Source organism: Triturus cristatus, chromosome 12 (assembly GCF_964204655.1).
Source record: "Triturus cristatus chromosome 12, aTriCri1.1, whole genome shotgun sequence".
Lineage (NCBI taxonomy): Eukaryota > Metazoa > Chordata > Amphibia > Caudata > Salamandridae > Triturus > Triturus cristatus.
The window spans coordinates 862,800,855-862,828,354 of NC_140595.1; the positions used below are offsets into that span (position 1 = coordinate 862,800,855).

Here is a 27,500-nt window from a genome sequence, read left to right on the forward strand (position 1 = left end):
CGAGAGAGAGAGAGAGAGAGCGGGCGAGAGAGAGAGAGAGCGGGCGAGAGAGAGAGAGAGCGGGCGAGAAAGAGAGAGAGAGGGCGAGAGAGAGAGAGAGGGCGAGAGAGAGAGAGAGGGCGAGAGAGAGAGAGAGAGAGGGCGAGAGAGAGAGAGAGAGGGCGAGAGAGAGAGAGAGAGAGGGCGAGAGAGAGAGAGAGAGAGGGCGAGAGAGAGAGAGAGGGCGAGAGAGAGAGAGAGAGGGCGAGAGAGAGAGAGAGAGGGCGAGAGAGAGAGAGAGGGCGAGAGAGAGAGAGAGGGCGAGAGAGAGAGAGAGGGCGAGAGAGAGAGAGAGGGCGAGAGAGAGAGAGAGGGCGAGAGAGAGAGAGAGGGCGAGAGAGAGAGAGGGCGAGAGAGAGGGCGAGAGAGAGAGAGGGCGAGAGAGAGAGAGGGCGAGAGAGAGAGGGCGAGAGAGAGAGAGAGGGCGAGAGAGAGAGGGCGAGAGAGAGAGGGCGAGAGAGAGAGGGCGAGAGAGAGAGGGCGAGAGAGAGAGGGCGAGAGAGAGAGGGCGAGAGAGAGAGGGCGAGAGAGAGAGGGCGAGAGAGAGAGGGCGAGAGAGAGAGGGCGAGAGAGAGGGCGAGAGAGAGAGGGCGTGGAAAATGAAGTAAGCTGATTGTTCTGACCAGCAAGGTCAGAGTAACCAGCTTTCTTCATCCTTCACGACTTCTGCTTTTGCCAAGGCTTGTTTGCTTCCTTCGAGTCGCCGACAGCGAGAGCCTGCGTGGGAAAGCTTGTGAATCGACTCCTGGACGTCGTCGACCTCCAGGGACCACGTGGCTGCGGAGACAAGCTACACTTCATCACCTGTTTGCACCTGACATCGCCTGGTACCTACCTGGTGCCACGCCGGTCACTGGCTAGTGACTGTGAACACTGTCCCCTCTGCTTTCAGGTCTTCTACAACTCCGATCCACTCTTGGATCCACCGCATCTCTTCTGGACCGGCCGCCTGCAGCATATTTGTCGTCAGGCTCCATTGAACAGATAGACGAAACCCGACGCACTTCGAGACCTATGCACCCGCTTCCTGTGGGTGAGGTAAAGCTGGCACTCCGGTGCCCAAGTGTAGAGAAACATCTCTAGTGTCTGTGTTTTAAGTCTTAAGTTCGTAGTCCACCCAGAAGACCCTTCTAGCAGTAACATTTTAACTTTTACGCACCCATTGAAAACCTATGGGAGCCCGCGTGTAACTTTCCTCACTGCACACGCGACCCGTGGACCTCCTGGTCACTAACTGAAGTTAGCTCCTTGTAGGCCCAGCGATTCTAGAGGCCCTAGGCCTTTTCCCTTTCCTAGTCGTGGTACTTATACCACTATTTTAGTATATGGTTTGATCGGCCACCAGGGCCTATCAACATAAAGTGCAACTTCTGTATATTGTAATACTTTCTTGTTTAACGATTTGTGCTCATAAAGAGTCTAGGGGATACTTTGAGTAATAAATACATATATATTTTGAATATATATCTGTGTGGTGTCCTTTCATTGGTATAAAGGGGGGTTACATATGGTAAAACAGCCTGCTTAACACGCTTTAACGAGTTTAGCCTCAAAGACTGCTTAGCCTACGCTACCACTAGGGCAGCTAGTCCGAAAAGGTTGACTTACAACCACACCATAAGGGTTGCTTGGCAAGGTACAAGGTGGTCACTTTAACTAGTGAACAGCATATACCAGGCCAACTTCTCACACAGACCATTTGTCTTGGAGTGCTGCTGGGGCCACTGGCTCCAACACCCATACCTTCTGTCCTGGCTGATACTCAACCAAGACAGCCTTTTGGTCATGCCAAGCTTTCTGTAAGGCCTGGCTTGCCTCAAGGTTTTTGGATGCCTTCTCCATATACTCAGCCATCCTGGAGCGGAGACCAAGTACATAGTCCACTATGTCTTGTTTAGGCTTTTTGAGAGGTAACTCCCATCCTTCCTTCACTAAACACAGTGGGCCTCTCACAGGGTGCCCAAACAACAATTCAAAGGGGCTGTAGCCAACTCCTTTTTGTGGGACCTCTCTGTAAGCAAACAGAAGACAGGGTAGAAGGATGTCCCATCTTCGCCTGAGCTTTTCAGGTAATCCTTTGATCATACCCTTTAGGGTCTTGTTGAATCTCTCAACAAGCCCATTGCATTGTGGGTGATAAGGGGTGGTGAACTTGTAGTTGACACCACATTCCTTCCACATAGCTGTCAAGTATCCTGACATGAAGTTGGTACCTCTGTCAGACCCCACCTCCTTAGGAAACCCCACTCTGGAGAATACTCCCAGCAGGGCCCTGGCCACAACAGGAGCTGTAGTGGTCCTAAGGGGAATTGCCTCTGGATACCTGGTGGCATGATCCACTACCACCAGTATAAATCTGTGCCCAGATGCAGTGGGAGGATCCATGGGACCCACTATATCTATTCCCACTCTTTCAAAGGGGACCCCCACCACAGGTAGTGGTATTAGGGGGGCCTTTGTTGTGATACCCGATTTGCCACCGGCTTGGCAGGTTACACAGGAGCGACAAAACTCCTTGGTATCTTCATTCATGTGAGGCCAGTGAAAGTGAGGGACAAGTCTGTCCCAAGTCTTGTTCTGGCCTAACTGTCCTGCTAGAGGAATATCATGGGCCAAGGTAAGAAGGAAGCCCCTAAATTGCAGAGGTATAACCAACCTCCTGGTTGCACCAGGTTTTGGGTCTCTAGCCTCTGAATAAAGGAGCCCATCATCCCAATACACTTTATGGGTACCTTGAGCATTCCCAGAAGCCTCAGCAGCAGCCAGCTGTCTGAGGGGTTCAAGAGATGGACAGGTTAACTGAGCCTGCCCCAAGTCAGCCTTGGAAGGTCCCCCTGTCCCCAGAAACTCACCCTGATCAGGTTCAAGCTCTTTAGGGACAGTTCCTTCAGGGTTCTCTAGATCATCTTCCTGGGAAGGCTGATCATCACGTGGAGGCAGGGGGGGAAGGCACAGCCTTAACCCTCCTGTTCTTCTTGGTAGGTGCTTGGTCCATTGTTCCAGGATCCAAGACCTGTGGTTCAGTAAGGCACTTTTTGGCCTGTGACCTGGTCACAGCAAGGACATGTGGTGATATACCTAACATCTCTGCATGTGTCCTGTACTCTACTTCTGACCATAGAGAACTCTCTAGGTCATTGCCCAACAAACATTCTACTGGGAGGTCTGCACTAACCACAACCCTTTTAAGGCCAGTTACCCCTCCCCACGAGAAGTTAAACAATAGCCACACTATGTGAAGTAGTGGCATTGCTGGCATTGGTCACCAGGTAATTCTCACCTGGCATGTACTGTCCAGGGTCCACAAAGCCTGGTGTCACCATAGTGACACTGGCACATGTGTCCCTGTAGGCTTGAGCCACTTTTTCATTAATTAAAGGAGTCTGTCTGTACTTGCCCAGGTTACTGGGGCTCACAGTCAGGGACAAATCCATGTCCCCATCACAGATCAAGACTGCCTGTGTCAGGGTTCTGTCTAAGTCAGAATCTTCTTCAGTTCCCATCGTGATTCACACTACACCCTTTGTCTGGGGACCAACACTGCTAACAGTAGTACTGGGAGCAGGTGCCTTAGGGGCAACCGCTTTCGGTTGACGAGATTGCAACCGCGATCCGTTCCCTTCGCTCAGGCAAGGCTATGGGCCCCAACGGACTTCCGATTGAACTCTATAAACTGCAACCGGATAAACTTGCGCCATTTCTCTGTCGTATGTTCTCGGAGTTGCTTGAAATCGGCTCTCTCCCTGATGACCAACGCCTGGCCACTATAGTCGTGATTCCCAAGGACGGTAAACCTCGGGACCCTATTTCTCTGCTGAACGCGGAGCCGAAAATCCTCGCCAAGGTTCTTGCGAACCGCCTGCTTACTGTTATTTGCGATCTGGTGCATCCGGACCAATCCGGTTTTATCCCGCACCGGAATACGGCCCTTAACTTGCGGCGCCTACATGGCGTACTTGCAAGGGCGGAGTATCTTTCAGAGCCGGCCATCTTGGTTTCCTTGGACGCCACGATGGCCTTTGATACGATAGAATGGCCGTATCTTTGGGCTGCCCTGGCAAAGTTTGGCTTCGGGGCGGGATTTATTAATTGGGTTAAACTCTTATACGCTGCCCCGCTGGCACAGGTGGTCGTTAACGGGAGGGTTTCCCGGCCCTTCGTTCTTGGGAGGGGCACTAGGCAGGGGTGTCCGTTGTCTCCCCTGCTCTTCGCGTTAGCTCTGGAACCGCTCGCTGCTTGGCTCCGTTGGGAACCGTCGATAAGAGGGATCCAGTAGGCCCCTGGCTTCGAGGATCGTGTTTCGTTGTACGCGGACGACATTCTCTTGTACCTCACCTCACCACGTAGGTCACTCAATGTGCTCTTTGACATCCTCACTTCCTTCGGCAAGAACTCTGGTTTGATCATTAACTGGTCCAAATCTTGAGTCTATGCTACATCCGGCGGCTTTCCTCTCTTGCCCTCTCGTTTTCCCATTAAGGCGTCCAGCTCCGGCTTTACGTACCTGGGGGTGTACGTCTCATTGGATCCTGCTGTCCGTTACGAGCATAATCTCCTCTCTCCACTTCGGAGATTGAGGTTAGACGTGGCCCGCTGGCGTAAGCTTCCCATGTCTCCGCTCGGTTGTGCGGCACTTTTTAAAATGATGTCCCTTCCCCGATTTCTTTACGCACTTCAGAACTCCTTTGATATTATTCCGGCGGCCTACTTCCGGGAAGTAGAGAGCTTACAGAGTAGACTTGTCTGGGGCGGTCGTGCACGTATTGCTCTTGCAAAACTGACTCTCCCCTGGTACGACGGGGGCATCGCGCTCCCGGACATCAGGAGGTACTACTGGGCTTCCCAGCTATCTGCTATTAACCATGCAACGTACTCACCTGGTCCGAATCCGGCTTTCGACATGGATAGATTTTTGTTGCCTGGCGGCAACTTTAACAGGGCGCTTTACTCTCGATCGGCTGGGAGGACCTTAACCGGTCCCACTAAGATTGCAGTACGCTTGTGGAAGGCTGCGAACGTGGCCATGGGCTGGAATGATCGCTTGACGGGTGCGACCCCCTTGTTTGCGTCTGAAAGATTGGGAAGCCTCTGGACGACGAAGGGATTCGAGCGTTGGGACACGATTGGCATCAGCAGGGTGGGTGACCTTTGGGTGAAGGGTGCGGTTAAATCCTTCGCTGCGCTGCAGAGTGAGTACGAATTAAGTGAGAGGGAGTTCTTTCGCTACGTTCAGGTTCGCCACGCTTTGCTCTCGGCCATCGGTGCGGGGACTGCAGACCCTGTGTCTTCGCCACTTGAGGACCGCATACTCGACGGTCACTTTCCCGACAGTACTATTTACCTTATCTATAAAAAACTAATAAACATTCGGGCGGATCTCCTCGTGCGTCTGCGGGAGGCATGGATCGGGGATGGGGTGGAACTGGACGACGAGGACTGGCAGTCTGCGCTGTCCTCCCCTAAGGAGGTGGCCATACCCGCGCGTCTCCGTCAGGTCCAGCTTAAAATTCTCCATCGTGTCAACGTGACGGGCCCTCGTTTAGTTCTGATGGGTTTCTCTGAAGACGGGCTCTGTAGGCGCGGCTGTGGGCTCAGCGCCACTTTTCTCCATGTTCTCTGGGAGTGCCGTAAGGTTGCGGAGTATTGGCGCCGGGTGCATGCTGTCATGGAATGGGTCACTGGGGTCGCCCTGTTGCCTGAGGTTCGCCGATGTGTGCTGAACGTGTGGGAGCCTAACGATTATAATGCGGCTCAGACTCGGTGGGCGGCCCTTGGGAACATGGTTGCTAAGAGGGACATCGCACAGCTTTGGGGTTCCCGGCGGCCTCCCACCGCGTCAGTATGGAAGAAGAACATGGACTGGTGCATGTGCAGAGAGAAGACTGTGTATGTGGCCCGGGGTAAGCCAGGGGCATGGGGTAGAATTTGGGGCCAGTGGAACGCGTACCGTGGGAAAATCTGCACACCCCCCCCTCGTGGTCTCATCTGATGCTGCCTTGTCCCCCTAATCCTGAGGTTCCCGGACTATTGCATTTCACCTGTAGATGGTTATGGCTCTCCCGTCACCCCCCACCTCCCCCTTGATCATCCTCATTGACCACCCGAGGGTGGAGTTGGTACTGTGTGGTCCCCCAGCCGTGGTAAGACGCCTCTTTTTCGATGGTTTCCGCCTTGTCTTTTGGTGTTATTATTTTTTCTTTGTTTGTATTTCTAAAATTTATGTATCCGGATAACTTCTGAGGTGCACCCAATATTTTGTCAATTCGGCTGAGCCCCAGGAGGCCCATTGTTTCCTTGATGTTGTTGACCATGTACATATTGGCGGCCGGCCCTGGTGGTTGTAGGCCCATGTTTGTATTGATTTTTATGTGCAATAAAGGTTTTTCAGAAAAAAAAAAAGTATGTATTCATTCGTTGTGTGACTTTTCTGTCTTTGTTCTCTTTAATTATCACTCATGGATCATTCAGGCAGCCCTAGAACACAATTAAAAGTGCTTTCTATTTATATTTGCTGTTCGAAGTATGCACAGATAAGTGCTGAAAATACGGCTTTAAGTGACTGTTTATTTTTGTACCAACTGGGCCATCAAAATAATCTGCTGGCTACCCTAACCATAGGACTGGAAGTTTGTTGCAGGATCAGCACATTATTTATTTCCTCCACCCTCGATCCCAGATTGATGCCATAATAGCAATAGTTTAACTTAGATCTTAAACCCTACGCTGCCTCCAATAACATGCTGAGTTACTTCAAGTGCCTGGGAATAAACCCTGCATTCAGACAACTCACTCATCATTCTCGCCCTTCTCTTTCACACTCACCCTGCACTTGCAGCGATCTCAATGCACTCACACTGATTACCATGCACTCACACCATTCACCTGCTCACCCTGCACTCACAGTGAACACTCTGCACTCACAATGCACTTGCGCTGTTCACCCTATACCTCACCCTGCAGTCACACAAGCACACTACTCACCCTGCACTCATGTGACACTTCACTCACCTGTCCCCCTCACTGCTCAATATGCAACTCACTCAAACAAGCCCATAAGTAATCATACATTAATTCGTCCCATTCTGAACTTGCATCCACACTCAAATTCGTACGGCCACCTCACCCACCCTGCAGTCACTTCTCTCACCCTACTCTCACACTGTGGCATCTCTCACCATGCACTCAAATGGGCACTCGTCACCCACACCGTGCAGAGGGTTAATGTGCCTGCTACAAAGAATATGTACCATGCCGATCACAGAAATGAGTGTAACTAAAGTATGAGTAGCGCTATAAAAAATGAAATGTTTGTCAGAAAGCTGCTATAGAGAGATGAAGTGCATTGTTGATGAGTGGTAGTGAGGGAATTCATGGAGAAGAAGGAAACGGGGGTGGGGCACCAAAAAAGACTGTTGCAGTGTGTAACCAGTGTTAGGGGCAGCCATAGCTAGGAGTGTTAGCCCCCCCACCCCCCGAAGTTCTGGTCTAGTGGCTCCCCTGCTTCTGCCTATTGTTATTATTTACATTTGTAGTGCGCTATTGTTACCAAAAGATGTCCTGGGGCTAATAAAGATCTGCTGCCGGAAGGACAATGAGAAACACACAGAAGGAGAAGGAGAACCAGCCAAATGGGGTAACCTACAGAGCATAGAGAAAGGTTTTTATATCTTCCTAAAGGATAATAGATTCTTGGTGGAGCGAAGCAAAGGAGGGTGCAAGCTCCGTAACTGCGCGGCCTGCACCAAAACAGCGAGATCGACAACTCATGCCTTCTTGAATTAGGGAACAATAAGCAGAGTGGCACAGGCTGAGAGGAGCACACGGGTCCGACCCGTATGCTTGGTGAGGAGAGATGAGAGAGGACAGCAAGGGAGTGAGATAATTTGATTGAAGAGGTCAGGGATGAGGAGAAATGTGAATTGCCGAAGAGAAGTGTGGACACGCAGGAAGTGAGTGTGAGCCAAAGGTGAGGGCTTCTGTTAGAACAAAGGGGAGATGTGAAAGATAAATGGGGGGGGGGGGGGGGGGGGGGGGGGACTGGAGAGGTGTAAGATACGAAGACAAAAATTGAATGGAGAGACGAGGTGAATGAGAAGTGCTGAGGGGCACGGGAGGTGACGGGCCAGAGAGGCCATGACATAAATGCGAGAGACTGTTAGAGAGAAGGGCAGTGAAAAGACAGACTGGCAAGGGGCGATTAAAGGTGAAGTGAGAGGTTGAATGGGGAGACTTCAGAAGTTGTAAAAAGGGGTGAAAGAAAATGGCCTGCAAAGTGAGAGAGGGATCCGGGTTTGGGAGAGGAGAAAGGGATGGGAGGGAGGGAGTGAGTGAGAGGAAAGCTGCATGGGTAAACTGTTTAACTCTGCTCAAAACTGCAAGGGTTTTAAGGGACCCCTGCTTCTCCCGGTACCCGGGCCAGGTGAGCTTCTAATGTGGTAGCACGTATTCCTGCGGAGTGGAAGCCCCTTCACAAAGGTTGACTAGAAGTCTTTCTAATGTTAATTGCTGTATTTTGGTTAGAAACAGGTACTGATGGGGTGGAATCTTTCCTCTGTGTTACTGTGTGTAAAAAATTAATTTCATAATAATGAAGTAATGCTATCCCAAAATACGCTGCATCACATAACATCATTTACATTTTCTTCCCAAACAATTTAGTCAAACCTGTCGCGTAATTTGGTCCTCACCTGCCTCATAATTCCAGTAGCCCTGCCTACAGGTTTAGACATTTTGTCAGGAGGGGGTCCTTACACCTCAAAATGTTGACAGGGGGGGGTCTCGGCATCCAAAAGTTTGAAGACCTCTGCCATAGGCAAAAGCCCCCCCAAGGCCTGAGCCATGAGAGAAGTACTAAGCTCTAACCCATACCAAGAATTGAGAGTAGAACGCAGCCAGGACAGGGGCGGAAGGTACACCGCCGGCACCCTGCGACAGCGAAAAAATTCCTGTGCGTTCTCTGGGTGATAACGTCTTGAATCCAGACGGAGCACCAGAAAAAGCAGTGACAATACTGCAACTAAAAGCCAAAGTCCACAACAAGGACTACAAACCATGGAACTCATGGGAACCCAGACATGAGACGTTGAACTGCCGAGTCAGCATGTATGTCGAACAGGGTGAACCCATCAAAGGCCAAATCCCTAAGACGCTCCTGGACGTTGGCAGGGAAACAGCCATCATGCAGCCAGGAATGGCGGCGCAGAGCAACTGACCAGGCCTTAGCTTGACCCACCGAATCAGTGGTGTCCATGGCCGACCGAATGGAAAATTGTGCCATTTCTCGGCCATCACAAATGAATCGTTTCAGGTCAGTCGAGGCCCCTCCGGAAGAGAGGGAAGGAGGCGCTCGACTAAGTCCCAAAGGGCAGAAGTAGCCCGTGCAAACATGCAAGACATGCTCAGGGATCTAAGGCCTGCACTGGTGGACGCAAAGACATGGCGGCTACATGACTCCAACCATCGAGATTCCCAAGTGGGGGGGAGTAACGGAGGAGGGGCAGGGGGCAGCGAGACCGAAGCCGCCTGAACCACTGGCCTTGAGCCCTAGGGTGGAGGGACAAACAGACAGGGTCGTCTGGAGCAGGGCGATGTCGATGTGCAATAGCACGATCCACCGGGTCCACCCAAGAGGGCCTCACCCAAGTCCCCAGAAGAGCGTTGTACAACGACTCACCAAAAGGCAACAAGGGCTCCACTTCCACAGTGCCCTGGTTGAGTAAATCCAGCAAGGAATCAGAGGGCAGAGAGGCTGAGGGTGGCTTAACTTGTAAAGTGTCCGTAGCCCTGAGAACCACCCTCGCAAAAGCCGCACTAGCCACCGTTATTCGAGGTGGCGACAACAGGTCATCCATAGGGGATGGTATGGGGCTAATCCTACCACCAAAACATGGGGGCTCCACAGCCTGAGGACATCCAAGGCCCTGCCAGTGCATGGGGTCCCGCCCAGAAGGACAGCAAAGCAACCCTAGGGGTGGCGATCCCACAGGGGCCTCCTCAGATTCAGACTCCACAAACCGATGAACGGCCGGGAAATGGCACTGGTGCCGATCCGCGTCGAGACGGCATCGTATAGACGTCGAACTCCGAATGAGCCTCTTCTGTCCGGCGTCGACACGACTTCCACCGAGGTGGGAATCTGCGAGGAACAGTCGACTCGTAGTCGAGGACTACGACGCAGCCTCAGCCGGTGTCAGAGCAGGGAGCAGAGACATAGAAGGTTTGGAAGTGTGAGAAGGATGCCCCTCTGGGCTGTGTCCCGACGTTGCACCGACTCTGGAACCGGAGTCAGGGTGCTCAACCGGCACAGAGGGCGAATCCGCCGGCGAATTCTGAAACCCTACCCCCTCTATAGGGCCCGAAGGCGCGCAAGGGACAGGGGGTGACCCAAAGATGGCTAGCAAGGCTCGGGAATAGGCCTCCATCTGGGCCCGAATTGCCCCAGCTCCAGGAAATGGTGGTTAAGTGGGGGTCGACTCCTGAGGGCCCGTGCGAGGTCGATGACCTTTGTGACTTCTTTTTCTTGTGCTTACCTGTGGCAGGAGATAGATGTACACGTGAACGACTCCGCGACCTGTTCCTAACCGAACCCCCCTGCACGAGAAGACGACGACCGGCAGCGGGAGGACTCCGAACGGACATCCAGGCGGACAGCAACTTCCTGCGCCGTTCCCGCAGGGACTTCGGCTTCAGCCAGCGGCAGACGTCGCACTCCTCAGAGTCGTGGTGCTCTCCCAAGCACCACATACAGATCGCGTGTGGATCAGTAGCGGACATCTGCTGCATACAGGAGTCGCACGCTTTGAAGCTTGAAGGCATCACACACTGTTCCCGGATGCCAAAAGGAGTCGAGAAAGCCTGAAAAACAAAAACAGGCCAGAAATAACCACTTCTCCGGATCCGCGTTGGGACACAGAAAAGAAGAAAACTGACGTCAGCACACTGGGGGTGGAGGTCCTATATGGCTCCATTGCTGTCACTTCCGTGGACGACGACAGGACTGAGGAGGGAGACACCACCCCCCGGTGTGCAGAGGTACTCCTGGGGAAAACGTTTTCCACATCCAGTCTGACGCCTGGGGATATTCTAAGTTAAGGAATCTGCGGCTAGATGTCTCTATTAGATGAAAGTGTCCTGGGACTGTCAATGTCAAATGATATCCTCCAAGCATCACTGCCCCGATATCCCCCGCAGACCCCCCCCAAAACTAGGATGAGCAATTACCCACCCCAAGGATGATGCTGGTTTCATTTTAAAAGCAGTTAAAATGCAAAAAAAACTGCCACAATGAGCAGAGGCACATTCCTTTTTGTTACAGAAAAGTGCATTTGAAGTGAGGCATCAGTCTTTTTTTTTTTTTTTACAACATAAAAAAAAATACACAGATAACAAGAGAAGCAGACTTTATCTAGTAATTTCAAAGAGCGCTACATGTCTCCTTGAGGTTATTGCAGAAAACATTTTAAACAACCTTGCTAAACTATTTCCAGAAACAATCCACAGGGAACAGATTGAGCCATCTGGTTTATTTTACATGCAGCTGAAACATTATTAAAGAAAGCATTGATACTATATACATATTTTTCTGATGCAGAATTTATATCAACTTATACAAGAAACACTCCTACTTGAAAGAAACATTTTTAGAATAGAGAATCCAAAACAAACCAAACAGACACACAAGTTAATTATAAAGCCGACCGTAAACACTAATAGAGAAAAGGTTAAAGGACATTTTCAATATCTACTGCCCTACAGAGGCAAGCTGCATCACATCCTTCAAAGTGTTTCATTACAGCTCAATGTCTTGACCTTCTGCTACTTTTACTACTCATTTCCACTCTTTTTCTGCGCTCGGGGAATTTGTCGCTTGAGGAACAAGAAAGTAAATTGAGAAAACCTGGAAGTTCAGCTATAATAACACTATGGATAAGTATGGCACATACGTGTTTTCTTTTTCTTACTTACCAACTGATAGAGCCATGTCAACATATTGCAACGTAATCACTCAAGGTGTTTCTCTACTATCATATCAGACAGTCCACTAGTCTTCTAAGTCCGTAGTAACATGCGACAGAAGCTAGTGTTGGGCCTCTTTAAGGAACACAATTGTATTTCGACCCTGGGAAAATCAATGTATGTTATAGAAGATAATCTCTCTGGTTAGAAGCCTGGATACCCTCACAGGTGAATAGTGCGCTTTACAAATCCTGATTGATGGATTAGAGATGGTGCAACAACCTAAGTTTAAATAAGGATACATCATAGTTGTGAACTTGATGTGACCAAAATGTTTTGTTTTTTAAACATTTATTTCAGAAACACCCACAATTCAAATTAACTTTATAGAACTCTAACATTCTTCTTACTGTTAAATATTTCATAAGTCTTACCTTTGGACTGAAAGTGACGATGTACATAAAGAGTTACATACCAAATACCGATACAAAACGTGTGCACCCGGAACCCTTTTAAGTTTGTTTTCTTGTTGACCTCCATTTGCTCCTTTTAACACACAATACATTGGCTTACAGCCCAAAATTCACAGACCTGGCTATACTAAATTTGCAACAGACTTAGATGTGTCTTGCTCACCACAATTCTACTGGTTAAACATATCATTATTTCTCAATAAATGTGCAGGATTTCATCTGAGAGACCACCAACCCCTTAAGGCATGTCACAAAGAGCCGCCTCTCATTTCTTTCTTAAATTTTACAGATCTGAGGTCGACCCCCTTTTCCCTGTTGTCATTCCCATACACCCTCATTGTACTCCCATCCTAATGCAGACCCTTGTAACTCACCCCCTACAGTTGCAATGCTCAGATGGTATTGAAGGAGGTTGTCGTACTTTATATTAAAAGGAATGGGAGAGAAATAATTTTAATGAGGATTCATATATTCTAGTCAGCCTACAACAATATATACACTTTGATATACACTTTGATCACATGCAGTCTTTTCCAATCATGGTGATGGAGTGCAAATTCATGGGTACTTTTTATTCACAAACAAAATGTTTACTTTAAAAACAATTGTGGTCATATTATGTTGATAAAGATCTTAGTGTTCTGAAATAACTTAAAATGTACATTTTCTGAAAGAAATGTGATTTTTTACACGTCAAGGCAAAGGCTGATCTTTATTCTTTATTTAAATGTTTGTTGTACCACAAAATATAGTCAGAGGAAATATCTTCTTCAGCCTTTATTAAAATTCCGTTACATCCAACTGTGCACTTTTAGTAGTTCTGGTCATCCTGTAAAATATATTTTGAGCTCCACTTCTACTCCTCTGTATTTTCCTGTGCTCTTGTTTCTTATTGCTTGGTGTTTAACTTTGCTATTTTGTCAGAATCAAGGCATCCATCTGTCCTCTACAAGCACCAATTTCCATTTACTGAATTTATTCTGCTGCTGGATGGTCTTGATAGTGGTTAGGCACATTGCTCTGACTCATGTCACTCTTAAAGGACAAGCAAAACCTCTCATTATTTCAGTATTCAAAGCACATAATACCATCAAACACTTAATTTTCACTACTAACTCCAGAACATGGCACTTACAGAAGATCCCCACCGCACACATCCTCTCCTGTACTCTTTCAAGACCGTTTCACTTGTATTTGAATTTCTTCTGATTATTATTATTATTACGGAGCACCTTCAGAATTTTGATATGTGGTATAGACAAAGACCGCATATGGTCAAAGGTGGCTGACTATTGCCCAGGCTACACAGAATGGAAGATCTTTGCAGTACAGTGACACCTTAATCCTCACACAATAGGCAACCAAGAGCGTATTAGAACTTTGCATGCCAGACCCACATCTAGAACATTTGGAGAACATAGTAATAGCTTCTAAGACTTCAAACATCGACAGTATGTACAGGGTTGGTTTGAATAAACCGCTAAACAGAACTGAGTTAGCAGTGACCACTGGTAAAACATCTTTTGGAGGCAATCTCCCAGTTGACTAGTCACTGATTGAGACACATTACTGCTAAATGAAACCCTCTCACGATCGATGAGGGAAGCTGGAGTAGTGATAATTACCAAACCAGGCAACAACCCTACGTCCTACACATCATACACATTCCACTCAATGCTGACACTAAGATATACAGAAATGTGTTAGCTACAAGAGTGCACGGGGTGGTGACATCCCTGACATGCATAGATAAGGACGGGTTCCTGCGCTTTCAGAATACTTCCAAGAACACGAGTAGGCTACCCCATGAGGTGGCTGAGAAGACCCAAAAAATGTGAAGTAGTGCCTTTAGACGTCAAGAATGCAGCTGCATTCTACAATTCTGTCATAGATGTAGACTATGAAAATAGTGTCCGAGTAGAGAGAGGCTGAAAAAAGCAAAAAAGACAGGTGGCCCTTCTCATCTTTTCTGTTTGCCCCGGTGCTGGTCTTACTACTTAACATTAAGAGAATGAGGTTTGTGAATGGGTTCTTCAGCACATTAAGTCATTCTACAAGGACAAGCTTCTGGTATATCTGCATGACCTCAAGCCCCATAATGATGCTGTCCCAATACATAATAAATACACTTAGCAAAATGTTAGTGAAAGATCTTAAACTCTCAGAAAGTTGCAGAGGAAAGACAAATGTGGAGCTTACTATGGTTCAGAAGTTGCAGAGAGACAGATAGGTCTCGGTGGTGGATTGGGGAACTGTGCAATATTGAACAGCCCATTTATGAACAAGAAATCTGACATTTGCTGAAGTCAGCTATATATTTAATATTAAGCCCTGCCAAATATTCCAGTCACAAACATTGCTCAAGGCAAATAAAGATGCACTGAGCTCCTGAATGGAAAAGTTTCCTGAAGCCAAACTACGTGGTGTGCTGCTCAGTGGTTTACAACAACATACTGGGCCAAATGAAGGATGAGGCAAGGCCGGCACTGGGGGAGAGGGTGGAGGAATTCAGAGCTACAGGTCAAGAAAACAGTAGAACAAAATTCAACAATATGGATGAGGAAACTTATTTATACTTTTGAAAACTTTTTCCTAAAATGTTAAGTTTAATCTATTACAGCTCAGGTGTTGCATAAGGCATAAATGCCACTGATGTTGCTTTGAGAATGTAATGACAGCAGAAACAAGAATTGGCAAAGCCGATAGGTCTCGCCTATGTGAGAGCTATTGGATTTTCCAATGTTTTTAGGTCCTGCTGAGACAGCGCAAGCTGTCTCTTTGAGACATTTTGTAAGTGGGTTTTCAAAAGTGCTACCCACATGATTTGGCAGGCCTAAAGCTTGAGTGCACGATGGCGTGCACGTGCACAGCTGCTGCTCGCACTCCCTCCTCCCTTCTCCCCCTCCCTTTTCGTCAGCTTTAATCAGGCTCCTCTGATGCTGGCATTCCCCCCTCCCTTCTCGCCCAGCCCTTCTTGTCACCTTGGCTTGTTTATTCACGTGGTCGTGTCACTTTCACGGCCAATGCTTGTTTTCAATGGGGTTGTGGTTGTCACCCTCCCACTATGCACCCGCACTTAACCCCTTCCTTCCTTTGTTTCCCTGAACGCATGGGACGAGCGTTCCCTGTATTACACAGAAGTGTGCTGTTAGGGGTGTGCTCTGGTAAAGTGGATAGCGCTTTTATAAATGCAAATTACATTGCAGGTAAAATTTACGTTATATCCACTCCGAAAGCCATAGGTTTTCAGATTGTACACAGGTTAGGATTTAGGTTAGGTCACTAATACGGCTGTAATTCTTGTTTAACTTGAAAACTGAGCACGGCGCTGCTTCACGGACACTGCGCTCGGTTTATTCATATATTTTTTAACTTTAACACTGAGCACAGCGCCCGTTTCAAGGACACCGCGCTCAGTGTTAAAGTTAACAAATATATAAAGAAACTGAGCGCTGTGTCCAAGAAGCGGCGCCGCGCTCAGTTTTACACTGAAGCATTTGCAATGCAATCAAACCTGTTCCATTGCAAATGCTTGTTTGTCTACTCTTCGTTCTCGGGTGGTTTGAAGTTCAGCTGGGGAATGGGGATAACATCCGGCTCCCCTGGTGGTGGCTTCTCTGATATGGCCGCCCTCAGTGTGAGCACATTAATACCACAGGGTGTAGCGTTGGGAACACAATTTATTGCCTGGTCACCAGCAGGGCACAGGCAAAACAGGCGGATGGACTGTGCAGAGGGGCGGGGCGGGTGACTGGTGGTGGTGAGCGTGGGCTGCTCTGTGGGCCTGTACTCCAGGGGTGTGTGGAAGGTGTGACTTCAAAATACACCGCTCTGCAGCAGCTGCCTGTCCTGCCTACTCGGGCGGAAGCTCTTGAGGTTCACACAGAGCTCCGGATCGGGACAATAACCGGCTGAGTGGTGTTGGTACGATAAAATCTACGACGTGCAGGTTACACGCATATCTCTGCTGCTGACATGTCAACCGACTGAACTATGCCACCGACTGAACTATATATAATATAAATATAATACTTTAATATTGAATGTGCCACTCCGAACAGAAAGTGATCGAAACATTGCTAAGACAGCCTTTGGAAACAGTACTGAAATCCCTTTTAATACATTATTAAAAAACGTACAACAATTTAATAAATATTTCCTTAAGTGGTGTTTCAAAAGTTCCATTTTATTTATTCTAATTTGCTCAGCTCTAGCATTAAAATATCACAGTGGACAGCTGAATAATGTTATACCTTAGGACTGACACGTGCCTGCATCCCACGTTCCAAATAGTGACCGATGTGATGGTGAAAGTCTGCACAGTTCCTATGCTAGGCCTTTAAACCATGCAAGGTTCCCCTACAGTGTCCTCAGAGCTGCTGATTTACATCGGTCTAAAGTCAACAAAGTAGGACCGCGTCCATCCCACAAATCTGACCGTTTATGCCACACAAAAGGAGAGCTATTTGACTAAGCACTAGATAAACTCAGAGGATCGCTACCGCTGCGCCTAAAATAAACACGAATCGGGGATGAGGGAAGCGGCAGAAAATGCTGCCCACGCTCAACAATCAATTGACACAGCTGACGGATTGGAGAAACACAAAGAACGACAATTCCTGAACAACTTGGCTAACACCTTGTTTAATGTAACTGGTGTTCATTCAAAGCACTCCAATACCTTTGGCTAGAGTTGGCACTATGCAAAAACTGCAAAAACAAACAATAAACCTGAATAATTTAATAGCAGTAACAACGAGTGCAGCACAGGAAAATCACCCTTTATATGTCAGTAGAAAACAAGTTAGACCATTCATTTCACTATTCGGCAAAAGGATATTAGTGGCTTAGGGCGCCTAAAGGTAAAAAGAGCTCAGTTTTATGAATGATTGTGTCATACATTCACTCACACCAGTGTAACTCTCGCTCATTTATTTTCCTAAACCACAGACTAATATATATGTATGGAAAGCAGCAACTAACATCATCGAGTGTAGAAAAAAGAAAATGTCAGCATGCTCCTGTCATGCTAATGCAACTCTAGAATTCAACAAATCTTAGCTCTTTATTAATAAATTACTAGTTGGCAAAACAATGTGTGATTATGTAAAGTGTCCAGCACATAATAGGAGTAAAAAGCTTTTGTTCAGGGCTGAAATAATGAATATATGTTTCCTGTGGCAAAGGGTCAAGCCCTCTGACAGAGAGGGCGCCATGTCAGTGCTGTGATGTACCGCTGTCAGAGAGGGCCACCGAGGCGGGACGCCATGATTGCGGCCCACACCAGCTCCTCTAATGAAAACCAAAGAACCTTGTGAATATGGGCGAACACAAAGCTGCGTCACCTGGCTGTTCCTCCTAGGCGTCGGCGCATAATTTATTATATAAATCACCATTTAGATTGACTGAAACCTGCGTTAAAAATAAGAAATGTTTAAATATCTATTCACTGCAGTTCTGAAGGCAACCGTCTGCAACCAACTATCTTGCTGTCTCACAGTTAAAGCAACAACACTAAATTTTAGTTATCGGTGGCATATTCGCCTACAAATACAGTGCGGGTGGTGGGTGAGTGAGCCGCTCTATGAGGGTGGGCCGCATTTTTGCCATGATCTACCACTTTAATTACCATCTGTGGTTCGAGTGAAATTGATAAATGTAGAATCCATGGAAAACTGAGGATCCGCTGCTTGCCCTCATCTGCAGCGAAATATGTTTTTTTAAAGGGCAGCGATATATTGTGCGTTACGGAAAAACGAAAAACCAGTTTACTCGGGACCATTAATAAATCGTCTGGGCCGGTTTTACGGCAGAGCGTATCATTTTTTTTATTTAACCTCGGATCGCCTGGTGGAGTAGAAAACACTGCTATAAAATGTGCCAAAGCAGCATTTGACTAAACTCTGAAATTGTAACTAAAGAGCTTGCCTATGAATATGCCTTGCCTATGCGCTTGTATGATGAATCCGCTTCGTTTCCGTAGTAACTGTAATTTAGATTGGATCATAAAACTTCCAGGGTCCTCCACAAAAGGCTCCTCATTTACTTTCAAACAGGCACGGGTGACAGTCTGAAGAACAAGAGGATAAGCAGGGGCACGGTTTGCATTACAGCTCTATCAGTCTTTCACTCACTGGCGTGAACAGGGCACTTTTTTTATCCCCCTTTCCCTTTAGGGTGCGACTGTAAATGTTATCAGATTCATTACAGAACCAGGAGTATCATCTGCCTCTCATTCTTTCCCCCAAACCACCATCACAACAAGCTCTGCACTTCAGCAGGGAGGCCAAGCAATGGATGCTCATGCATGACCTCTGAGCGCCCAGACTGGGCAGCTCAGTAGTCCATCCGTCAGAATCCTGCAGGTCCTTCGGGCTCTTGTTCTAAAAACCTGGCACCTTTTACAGCAGCAGAATCCAGATTTGCACTAAGTTGCAATATAGTGCGCCAATCACATGCTGTACGTGGAAACATACTCGCCCTTCCAAGCTCCGCACGAGTCAGGCGTCATTTATGTACAAAGCAATCTGTGGCATGATAGCATACAGATACAGTTACTATATCACAGCAACACGGATGGCGCCTAACTCCGCCTTAGCCATGCCTTCGCGGCATAGCCAATAGGTCTCGCTTTTGGGACCTTATAAGAATTTAGTTATGCAGCCCAATATCCTTGGTGCAACAACATCAACTGTTGCATGGCTAAACACTTATAAGGTCCCAAAGGCGAGACCTATTGGCTATGCCAATGCTTGTTTAGCTATGTTGTAGAGCAGAGTGGGTGCTGTGCAGCATGGCTAAACGTTATTTACAAAGGGCTGTAAATGGTATTTAAAGCAGTGCTATGAAGGGGGAATGCAATTTAAAAAAGCGTGCTTATAGTATTTGTTTTTAATAACTGGCTATAAGACACTGGCAAAGCAAATAGCTCCCACATAGGCAAAACCTATTGGCTTTGCCAATGCATGTTTTCCTGATTTCTCTGTTCTCTCTCCTTTCCTCTTCTCGCTCACTGGCCCCTTTATATGGGCTGATTAGTTTCTGGGTGTGAAGATGCCCAATGTGCATGGTTTATATTCAACTATTGGTACCTGTGTTTTCTGACAGTTTGGTGGGGGGTGAGATCAGTGGGGGTGTTTATGCTCGTCTGATGATTCCTGAACCCCACGTCTAATTGAAATATTTAAACCTACGATTAGACTACAGATGAATTTATATCAAATCAGCCTTAAGAAACGTTATTTCAAGTGATACATTTAACCACTATCTCGAGGGGAAAAAACCTACTTATTGACCTAAAGAAATTTGAAAACTAATCTGCGTGTAGGCGAACAGAAAACTGTTTAGAGAGCTGGGGAGAGCACTAAAATCCCAAACATGCAGAAACATGGGCCATCTGAAACCAGATGAAGATATGCAGCAGTGTGACAAGAGCCAGCCAAGGTTGCACTTTTATAACATACAACATGGATACATGCAAGTTTAAACGGAAACTGCTGCCACAACCTTCAGTAGCAGATGTTTTAGTAAAAATCATTATTTGTTCCATCTGCTTTCACTTAATTCATACAACTGAATTTGTATTCTGTTTGGCAACTCCACAATTTTTCGCGCTCACAATACATCCAGTAAACGGCCAAGTGAAGCGCTCAATATGTGGAAACCGTCTTCAATTTGTTGGTTTTGCTGCTGTCTTTGTACAACACACATCTGTTAATGAATTTTGACAGTCTTGCATAACATTCTAAAATGTTTTGAACAATGCAGTTTAGGCCTCGATGCAATAATACGGAATAATGTTCCTGAAAACTCGGTTTAATTTGTAGGCCTGGGCGGTAAATTCCGTTCCGTTTGCGGAATTTGCGGAATTTGGGTAATTTCGCGTTCCGCGGAGAACGCGAAATTGCCCAAAAATCTGCGTTCCGCGACTTCGCGAAATATTTTGCTTGTTCGCGTTCTCAATATGCGTGTTCGCGAGATATTTCACCCCGAGCACGCAAACAGCGATCGCGAACATGAAAAAAGTATCGCGAACAAGTAATTCCGCGTGTTCGCGGAATTTCTGCGTGTTCGCGGAGATTTTTTACCGTTTCGCGGAGATTTGCGTAACGCGATTACGCAAATTCCGCCCACCCCTATTAATTTGTAATGAGCCTGAGTGGTGGCTCAATGTGCTGTGCAGAAAGAGAATGTGCTTTAAAGAAATACCACCATTTTATTTATTTTGAAAGCACTACTAATCCCAGTGCAGGGTGCTAGAGCGTTTTGTACAGCATACATATTACCTATCTAGCTAAAATAAAAATCTGTCATCCACATGTTACATGATGTGCTATTTAAGGGTTATATTACAGCCTTGTAAATGGAGCACAGGAGGGGCACGAGGAGTGTAAGCTGCATTCCTCTTTCCTATAAACAATGTCCCTTTGAAGTCAGCAAAAAAGCAAAGTATACACCGAGCTCCCTCGAAGACACAGCTTGATATTTGAACTCTATCTTTGAATGAACAGCAAACGTGACAATATAAGAACAAGACTTAGAGGCCTGTTTACAGAAGCAAATTTGTGGAAGAATACAGTAAACACGGTTTAGGCAACGGGAGGTTCGAACTGAGCCTGCAGAGCTTAAAGCAAAAAAAGCCAGCAAATAGAAAGCCAGAAAATGTGAGTTACTAACCTGAAAGTCAAAGGTAAGCAACGGGCCGAATGCATTCCTAGATCGACTTTGACAGTCTCCAAGATGTCTTCAGCAAACCAGAAAGCTGAGCTGTCTGGTAGGCTTTGACCTAAAAACAGTTATCACAAAGGTGGACATATTCAGGACTTCTTCCATCTAATCAGGACAATACTTGTCAAAGAGAATTAAGGGGTGGAGGTCTTTGAGAAAAGCAGTGATGGAATTGGCTCAAAGGTCGGATATCACAGTCTGCTTGTTTGCTGTTGCTCTCGCCATAGGGATGTAAAGTTAACATAAGATAATGCAACTGATGCAATTCTGGGTAGTCTGAGGTGGAAGCAGTACATGATAAACGGCAGGACAACTGGTGATTTTAGGTGCACGACCCAAAGCATGCTTGAGGACTTCTCTCTAAATGCCTTGTGTGAGCCCTGATTCTTTGATCCACGACAAGAGACACCTTTAAGTTTTTTTGCGCTAACATGCTTGTTTATTAATACCATCTATCATTTATGGGTTTTAAATTACTATAATAAAAAATACAAGAACCAATAAAAACCTTCAAATATATTTTTCCCAAATTCTTCAATATTTTTAAATGCATGCCAAACACCGGCAAAGCCACCACCTTCTTTCCCCACACGAATTTCAAGAGGGCGATCATACACTTGCTGCACCCTCAAATTGTGAAGCAGTATATTCTACTTCCTGAAAGACTTACTTTATTTCCTCTTTCAACTGTAATTAAGTAGGATTCAAGCAGCTTCTTAAAAAGAAAAACGTCTCCCTGCCTCATTCACTAACAATAGGGGTTGTGACGCTGGCTACCGCCATGGAGCAATGAACAAAGGAAAATTAATAAGGAAAATAACCTAACAGATTGAATAAAACCAATATAAACAAACAAACAAAAGTTAAAAGCAATGACTTGCACACCAAACACAAGCAAATGGAAGAGGGTCTGTTCTAGATCAGGCACTTCAGAAATAAAACTGAAATCAGCTTAATGTCCTGGACTGTAGTCTGCTTAGAGAGTCCAGGAATACCTCTCCTAAAGGTGTGAATGCAACAGTTTCAAACACTCATGCCCTGTACACAGACATCACGCTTGCCTGTAGCACATGTAAGAGTGGCAACTACTATGAGAGATCATCCGAGGACATGGCAATCCTCACTCACTAAATATTACGGGCATTACTGCCCACAACCGTAGGCTCCTCTCACAGCCTGGACAGCTTCAGCACTGCGTTTCATCTGCTGTGGAGGGCTGGCTGCCCTTGGCACAGCCTGCCCAAATACACAGGGCATGGACGGCAATTGGCTCTGCTGTCCCGCCACACAAATCTTTTACAGTATTATTCCAGTTCGTGTTCGCATACAAGGCCATGGTCTCCACTTGCGACATCTTCTCTCCAGGCCTAGTAGTTTGTGAACTACACCTGGCATGTACATGCCATGCTATTTGCAAGTACATCATCGAAACCTATCGGCATCAGACAAACCCAGCAGTAACGGAGACAAATATGCACAAGGGGGTCAGGGGTGATTATGTCCTGCTGCACCTTTCCCCTGAAGGTTCCCTCAATGGATGAACATCCTGAATTAATCAAGAACGTGAAATTCCTGGCAAATCTCTCGGCCAATGATGTAAAACCCTGGAACATTTTTTTCTTCAATAGATACTATCTCCAAATAGTATTTGTTTTTGCAATCTTATACAGCTTCCACCTCTGTTGCTTTCGTGACTTTCAACCTTTCTGGTCAGTGACCATCAACAAGATTAACAATGAATGAACAACACTACAAGGCATGTTAGTGACTGTTGACAGCATTGCAAATACCTAGCACCAACCAGGGTCACAGCTGAAATAAATATTTTAACAAATTGTCTGCCATGCCAGTCAGTGTCTTCGTCTTACACACGAAGGTCCTTGGTTATGTCATGTTGGGCGAGATTCTGTAGCTGCACATTCACCCAGCATATTTTTTCAACTGACCCAGAAGGCGCAAGGAGAATTGAAAATCATCCAGCATCCACTGATGGTGCCTTCTTATTCTGATGGGTCCTTGCTCAGTGCAGGTCATTGAAATGCATTCAGAATTCACTTCATGTTTACTTTCCTATCAGTTCTGGTGAGTTCTCGTGGATTAGAACCAATTTAAGCCTTTCCCACAAATGCACAATTTGGACCCGATTTAGAGTTTGATAGATGGGTTACTCAGTCACGAACAAGACAGAAATCCTGTCGGTCTTTTTACAAGTGCCAAAGGCTATAAAGCACTAGTAATATGGCAGGGAGGATAATCCACCAGCCAAACTCCATATCAGGCTCCTTTTCGGTGCTCGAATCTCAAGGCTGTGTTAGGTGTAGCTTACACACAGTTACAGGATCTAACCTCATTCGTAAGTGAAGGCACACCAGAATAATGGTCTGCACCGTAGGTAGCACGACACTAGAGGTTTGAGCGCCAATACGATGCACATTATATAGTGTTTTCCGCATCTTAGGATATATCATCTTACTACTGACCACCAATGTTCATGATGGACTGATGGCACAGCAAAGATGTCTGACGTGGTGGAAACAAAGGCAATACAAACACATCTAAACCAACTAGACAACAGTGAATGAGTTCACGGAGGTTTCTTTAGAAGTCATAATTGAATTATCGTTCTTGTGACATACAATGCATGTGCAGGTTTCCTGACCTGCGTGCATTCCCTGAAGTCCTTCAGTGTTATAACTGGTAAAGTTCAGTGCATCTGTAACAACAAAGTGTATGCCCTCACAATTCAGAGCATAAATCTGTTTCTAGTAAAACATTTCTCACAGCAAGCTCAGAAATTTTGAAATCAATACTGTGTAAGTTCACACATAACATGACCTTGCATGTAATTTCCAAATTTGGTGTTTTCCCTAATTCACTATTCTGCTGTACTATCCAACACTATTGCATACCATAACTGGAAACATTCATACTCAGGCTAAATGGCAGCTTTAAAACTTTATACTACAACTTTCCCAACATTATGGCTCACAAGGGTCTTCGAATGGCAGGACAATTATCGATACACGTCCACAAAGAGCATTCCAATCTATTATCCATATCAATGACAATATTACCAATAGTGTGAGCCATCCTGATTAATCTAAGCATGTTTAATTAGCTTAAGATTTGGAGCCAGGGGTATCCCGCTCTAATGTGCGTGAAGAAAATGTCATACTGCATGGCACGCAATGGAAACACCATCACCAGCTACACTCCTTATACGTCAGTAACCATTAACACTGGGTATGGTGTAGCCTACTGCCCATCTGCAAAGCATTTCAGTGCCTCATCAGTGGTTGTAGGAACTATATGAATACCTCTACCATATGTGGTGTCTTCTCTCATGTGTGTACACTGACATGATCTTGGACCTGAAGATCAACTGATATTAACTTCACTTTCACTTGTTATGTCCTTTTCTCCTCTGTGTGTTCGCAGATGTCGCTTTAGGGCTGATGAGACTCCGAAACCCCTGCCACATTCTTTGCAGCTATATGGTTTTTCCCCAGTGTGTCTTCGCTTATGGGCCCTTAGATGCGATAAGGCTCTGAAAGTCATCCCACAGTCACTACATTCATATGGCTTTTCCCCTGAATGTATTCTCCGATGGGCTGTTAAGCTTGACGAGGCTCTGAAATTCATCCCACATTCTGTGCACGTATGTGGTTTTTCTCCTGTATGTGTTCTCTGATGCCGTCTTAGGGCTGATGAGACATTGAAACTCATTCCACACTCACCGCATACGTATGGCTTTTCTCCTGTGTGTGTTCGCTCGTGCGCTCTTAGGTTTGATAACCGAGAACAGTCCAGCCCACATTCCTTGCATATGTAGGTTTTTCTTTCTATGTGTATTTGCTGATGGACCCGTAGCGAAGGTAAGTCATTGAAACTCATACTACAGTCTGGACACACGTATGAATTATCTCCTACATGTGTTCGCTCATGTTTTCTCAAGATTGATGAGTCATTAAATTTCTTTCCACATTCACTGCATGTGAATGGCTTTTCCCCTGTGTGTATTCGCTGATGAATTGTTCGATCAAATGATCGACTGAAAGCCATCCCACACTCACCACATATGTAAGGTTTTTCTCCAGTGTGTGTTTGCTGATGGCGTTTTAGGCTCGATGAGCGAGTAAAGCCCTTCCCACATTCGATACATACGTACAATATTTCTCTTGAAGGTACAGAGGCAAACAAGGGTATGATTCGGTGTGCAAGCGATTGCTGCTGGGCCATCATTGTTCAACACTCCTTTATAATATTTCAGATATACGTCAGCCAATTTCACAGCATGGTTTAAATGTCACTTAAGAGTATCACATATAATGCACAACAAACTCTTTTGTGTAAAGTTTCCAAGCTGGGCAATGGTTTTCATAAAAATTGTTTGACTAATGAATCTTATTGTTCGTTTGGAGTTCCAGTCATGTGTTCTGCAATGGACTGAAAACACTTTCTATTCAACTTTCTTTTGTCCAGCTCTTCATTTAAGTTTGCTGCACCTTTGAGCCAGCTCCATTTGCAGTGAGTGGTCCATCGATGAGTGTGCTGACAACTGATTATGTATTTGAAAGGTTAGCACTGTACAAAACCACTTATCGATATTTCTGGATCATGGCTGGTACATAGCAGGGCATGTCACCTATTCAGATTCTATGCAGACATTTTAGGAGTCCAACTGCAGGGTGGCACTCAGCTCCGCATCTTACAACCACCTGACTGACCTTGCTGGTTTCAACTGTGTGTCTGTTCATGTGAGTGTTTCTCGGTTTCAATCTTGTTCCTTCAGATTCTGATTGCAGACCATTTTCTCCCTGGTTCTTAAAGCAGTTTTGTGACAGGAGCCATCAGTAATTCAATTCATGTTCCATCTTCCTTACATGCGTTTGAAGATTTCTGTTGGATGTAAATATATTTACCATAGTTAAAACCTAGAATATGTCTTTCATACTAATTAAAAACAACGCAAAAAAACACCTAACTAGTTATTGAAGAACTCACTTTACAAATTAACACATTTCAAATATAATAAATCATAAATGGAACAGGTAACAAAAAACATTGAAAGCCACAAAACTGTCAAACACAAGTAGCAAAATGACCAGAAAATAGAGGAGTGCGAGTTACCCAGAACGCTGTATCATCAGTAAACCTTTTTCTCAAACCTTTTATTTTAGAGGTTTTTAAAAGTTATTAATATGTACACTGTAACCCCAATGATGCACATCAATGGGTAGTTTCTAAGTAGGTTACGGCCCACTCCAAAAGATAGCACAAAACCTCACACACTCGCAAGGTCCAAGATTATGTGTGGATCTTTGGCGCACTGTGTCAACCACGTCTTCAAACCATTACCATCTCATCAACATGTCCACATAGGCCGAACCATTACCAACTCACTTTCAACCATTCACTCACTGTAAGATGGGGAGCTTCTCAAAGAGGCATGATGTGCTATATAAATAATTCAGCCGATTACCCAGAAAGCACGGTTACTCATAGTACGGCCCGGCAAGCCTTCCTTAGCGGCCCGCGGACCTTGCAGACATCCTGTGTTTTAAAAAAAAAAATTAAATAGTGTTAGCAAACACTGCCGGGTGCAGCAAGCCGGACTCTGAGACTCTGCTCTGTGTGGGCCGGGGGATTCCAGTGAGTGTCAAAGTGGAGATGCAGGGGCCTAAAAGGTGAAATACAACAAAGCTTTATTAACATGTAAATGGTCTTTTAAAGACCTGTGAAGTACTCGGTTGCGGCTGTGTGCGCGCGCTGGGAAGTTGTCTCAGCCCGGGCTGATATGAGAGGGGGAGAGAGCGAGAGAGGGGGAGAGAGCGAGAGATGGGGAGAGAGCGAGAGATGGGGAGAGAGAGGGAGCGAGAGATGGGGAGAGAGAGGGAGCGAGAGATGGGGAGAGAGAGGGAGCGAGAGATGGGGAGAGAGAGGGAGCGAGAGATGGGGAGAGAGAGGGAGCGAGAGATGGGGAGAGAGAGGGAGCGAGAGATGGGGAGAGAGAGGGAGCGAGAGATGGGGAGAGAGAGGGAGCGAGAGATGGGGAGAGAGAGGGAGCGAGAGATGGGGAGAGAGGGAGAGAGAGAGAGAGGGAGCGAGATGGGGAGCGAGAGAGAGAGAGAGAGAGGGAGCGAGAGAGAGAGAGAGGGAGCGAGAGAGAGGGAGCGAGAGAGAGGGAGCGAGAGAGAGAGAGAGAGGGAGCGAGAGAGAGAGAGAGAGGGAGCGAGAGAGAGAGAGAGGGAGCGAGAGAGAGAGAGAGGGAGCGAGAGAGAGAGGGCGAGAGAGAGCGGGCGAGAG

The 27,500-nt window shown here is 46.4% G+C and overlaps 2 protein-coding genes across 3 annotated transcripts in view; both read right to left on the minus strand.

Annotated features, from left to right (window-relative positions):
* The window catches only part of LOC146783132 (uncharacterized), a 46,807-nt gene extending 20,771 nt beyond the window's left edge, over positions 1-26,036 (minus strand). Inside the window, exon 1 of one of the 2 annotated variants that reach the window (XM_085640066.1) lies at positions 25,922-26,036. The gene's annotated coding sequence lies outside the window, so the exon portion shown is untranslated. Of the gene's footprint in view, positions 1-24,931; positions 25,060-25,921 lie in introns of those variants that run through there. The other variant, XM_085640067.1, reaches the window with a different exon arrangement.
* LOC146783133 (uncharacterized) lies at positions 21,611-25,923 on the minus strand. The gene has a single exon (XM_085640060.1). It carries the CDS (start codon positions 25,434-25,436, stop codon positions 24,573-24,575), a length of 864 nt encoding a protein of 287 aa, XP_085496186.1. The 5' UTR covers positions 25,437-25,923; the 3' UTR covers positions 21,611-24,572.
* Positions 26,037-27,500: the final 1,464 nt, after the last annotated feature.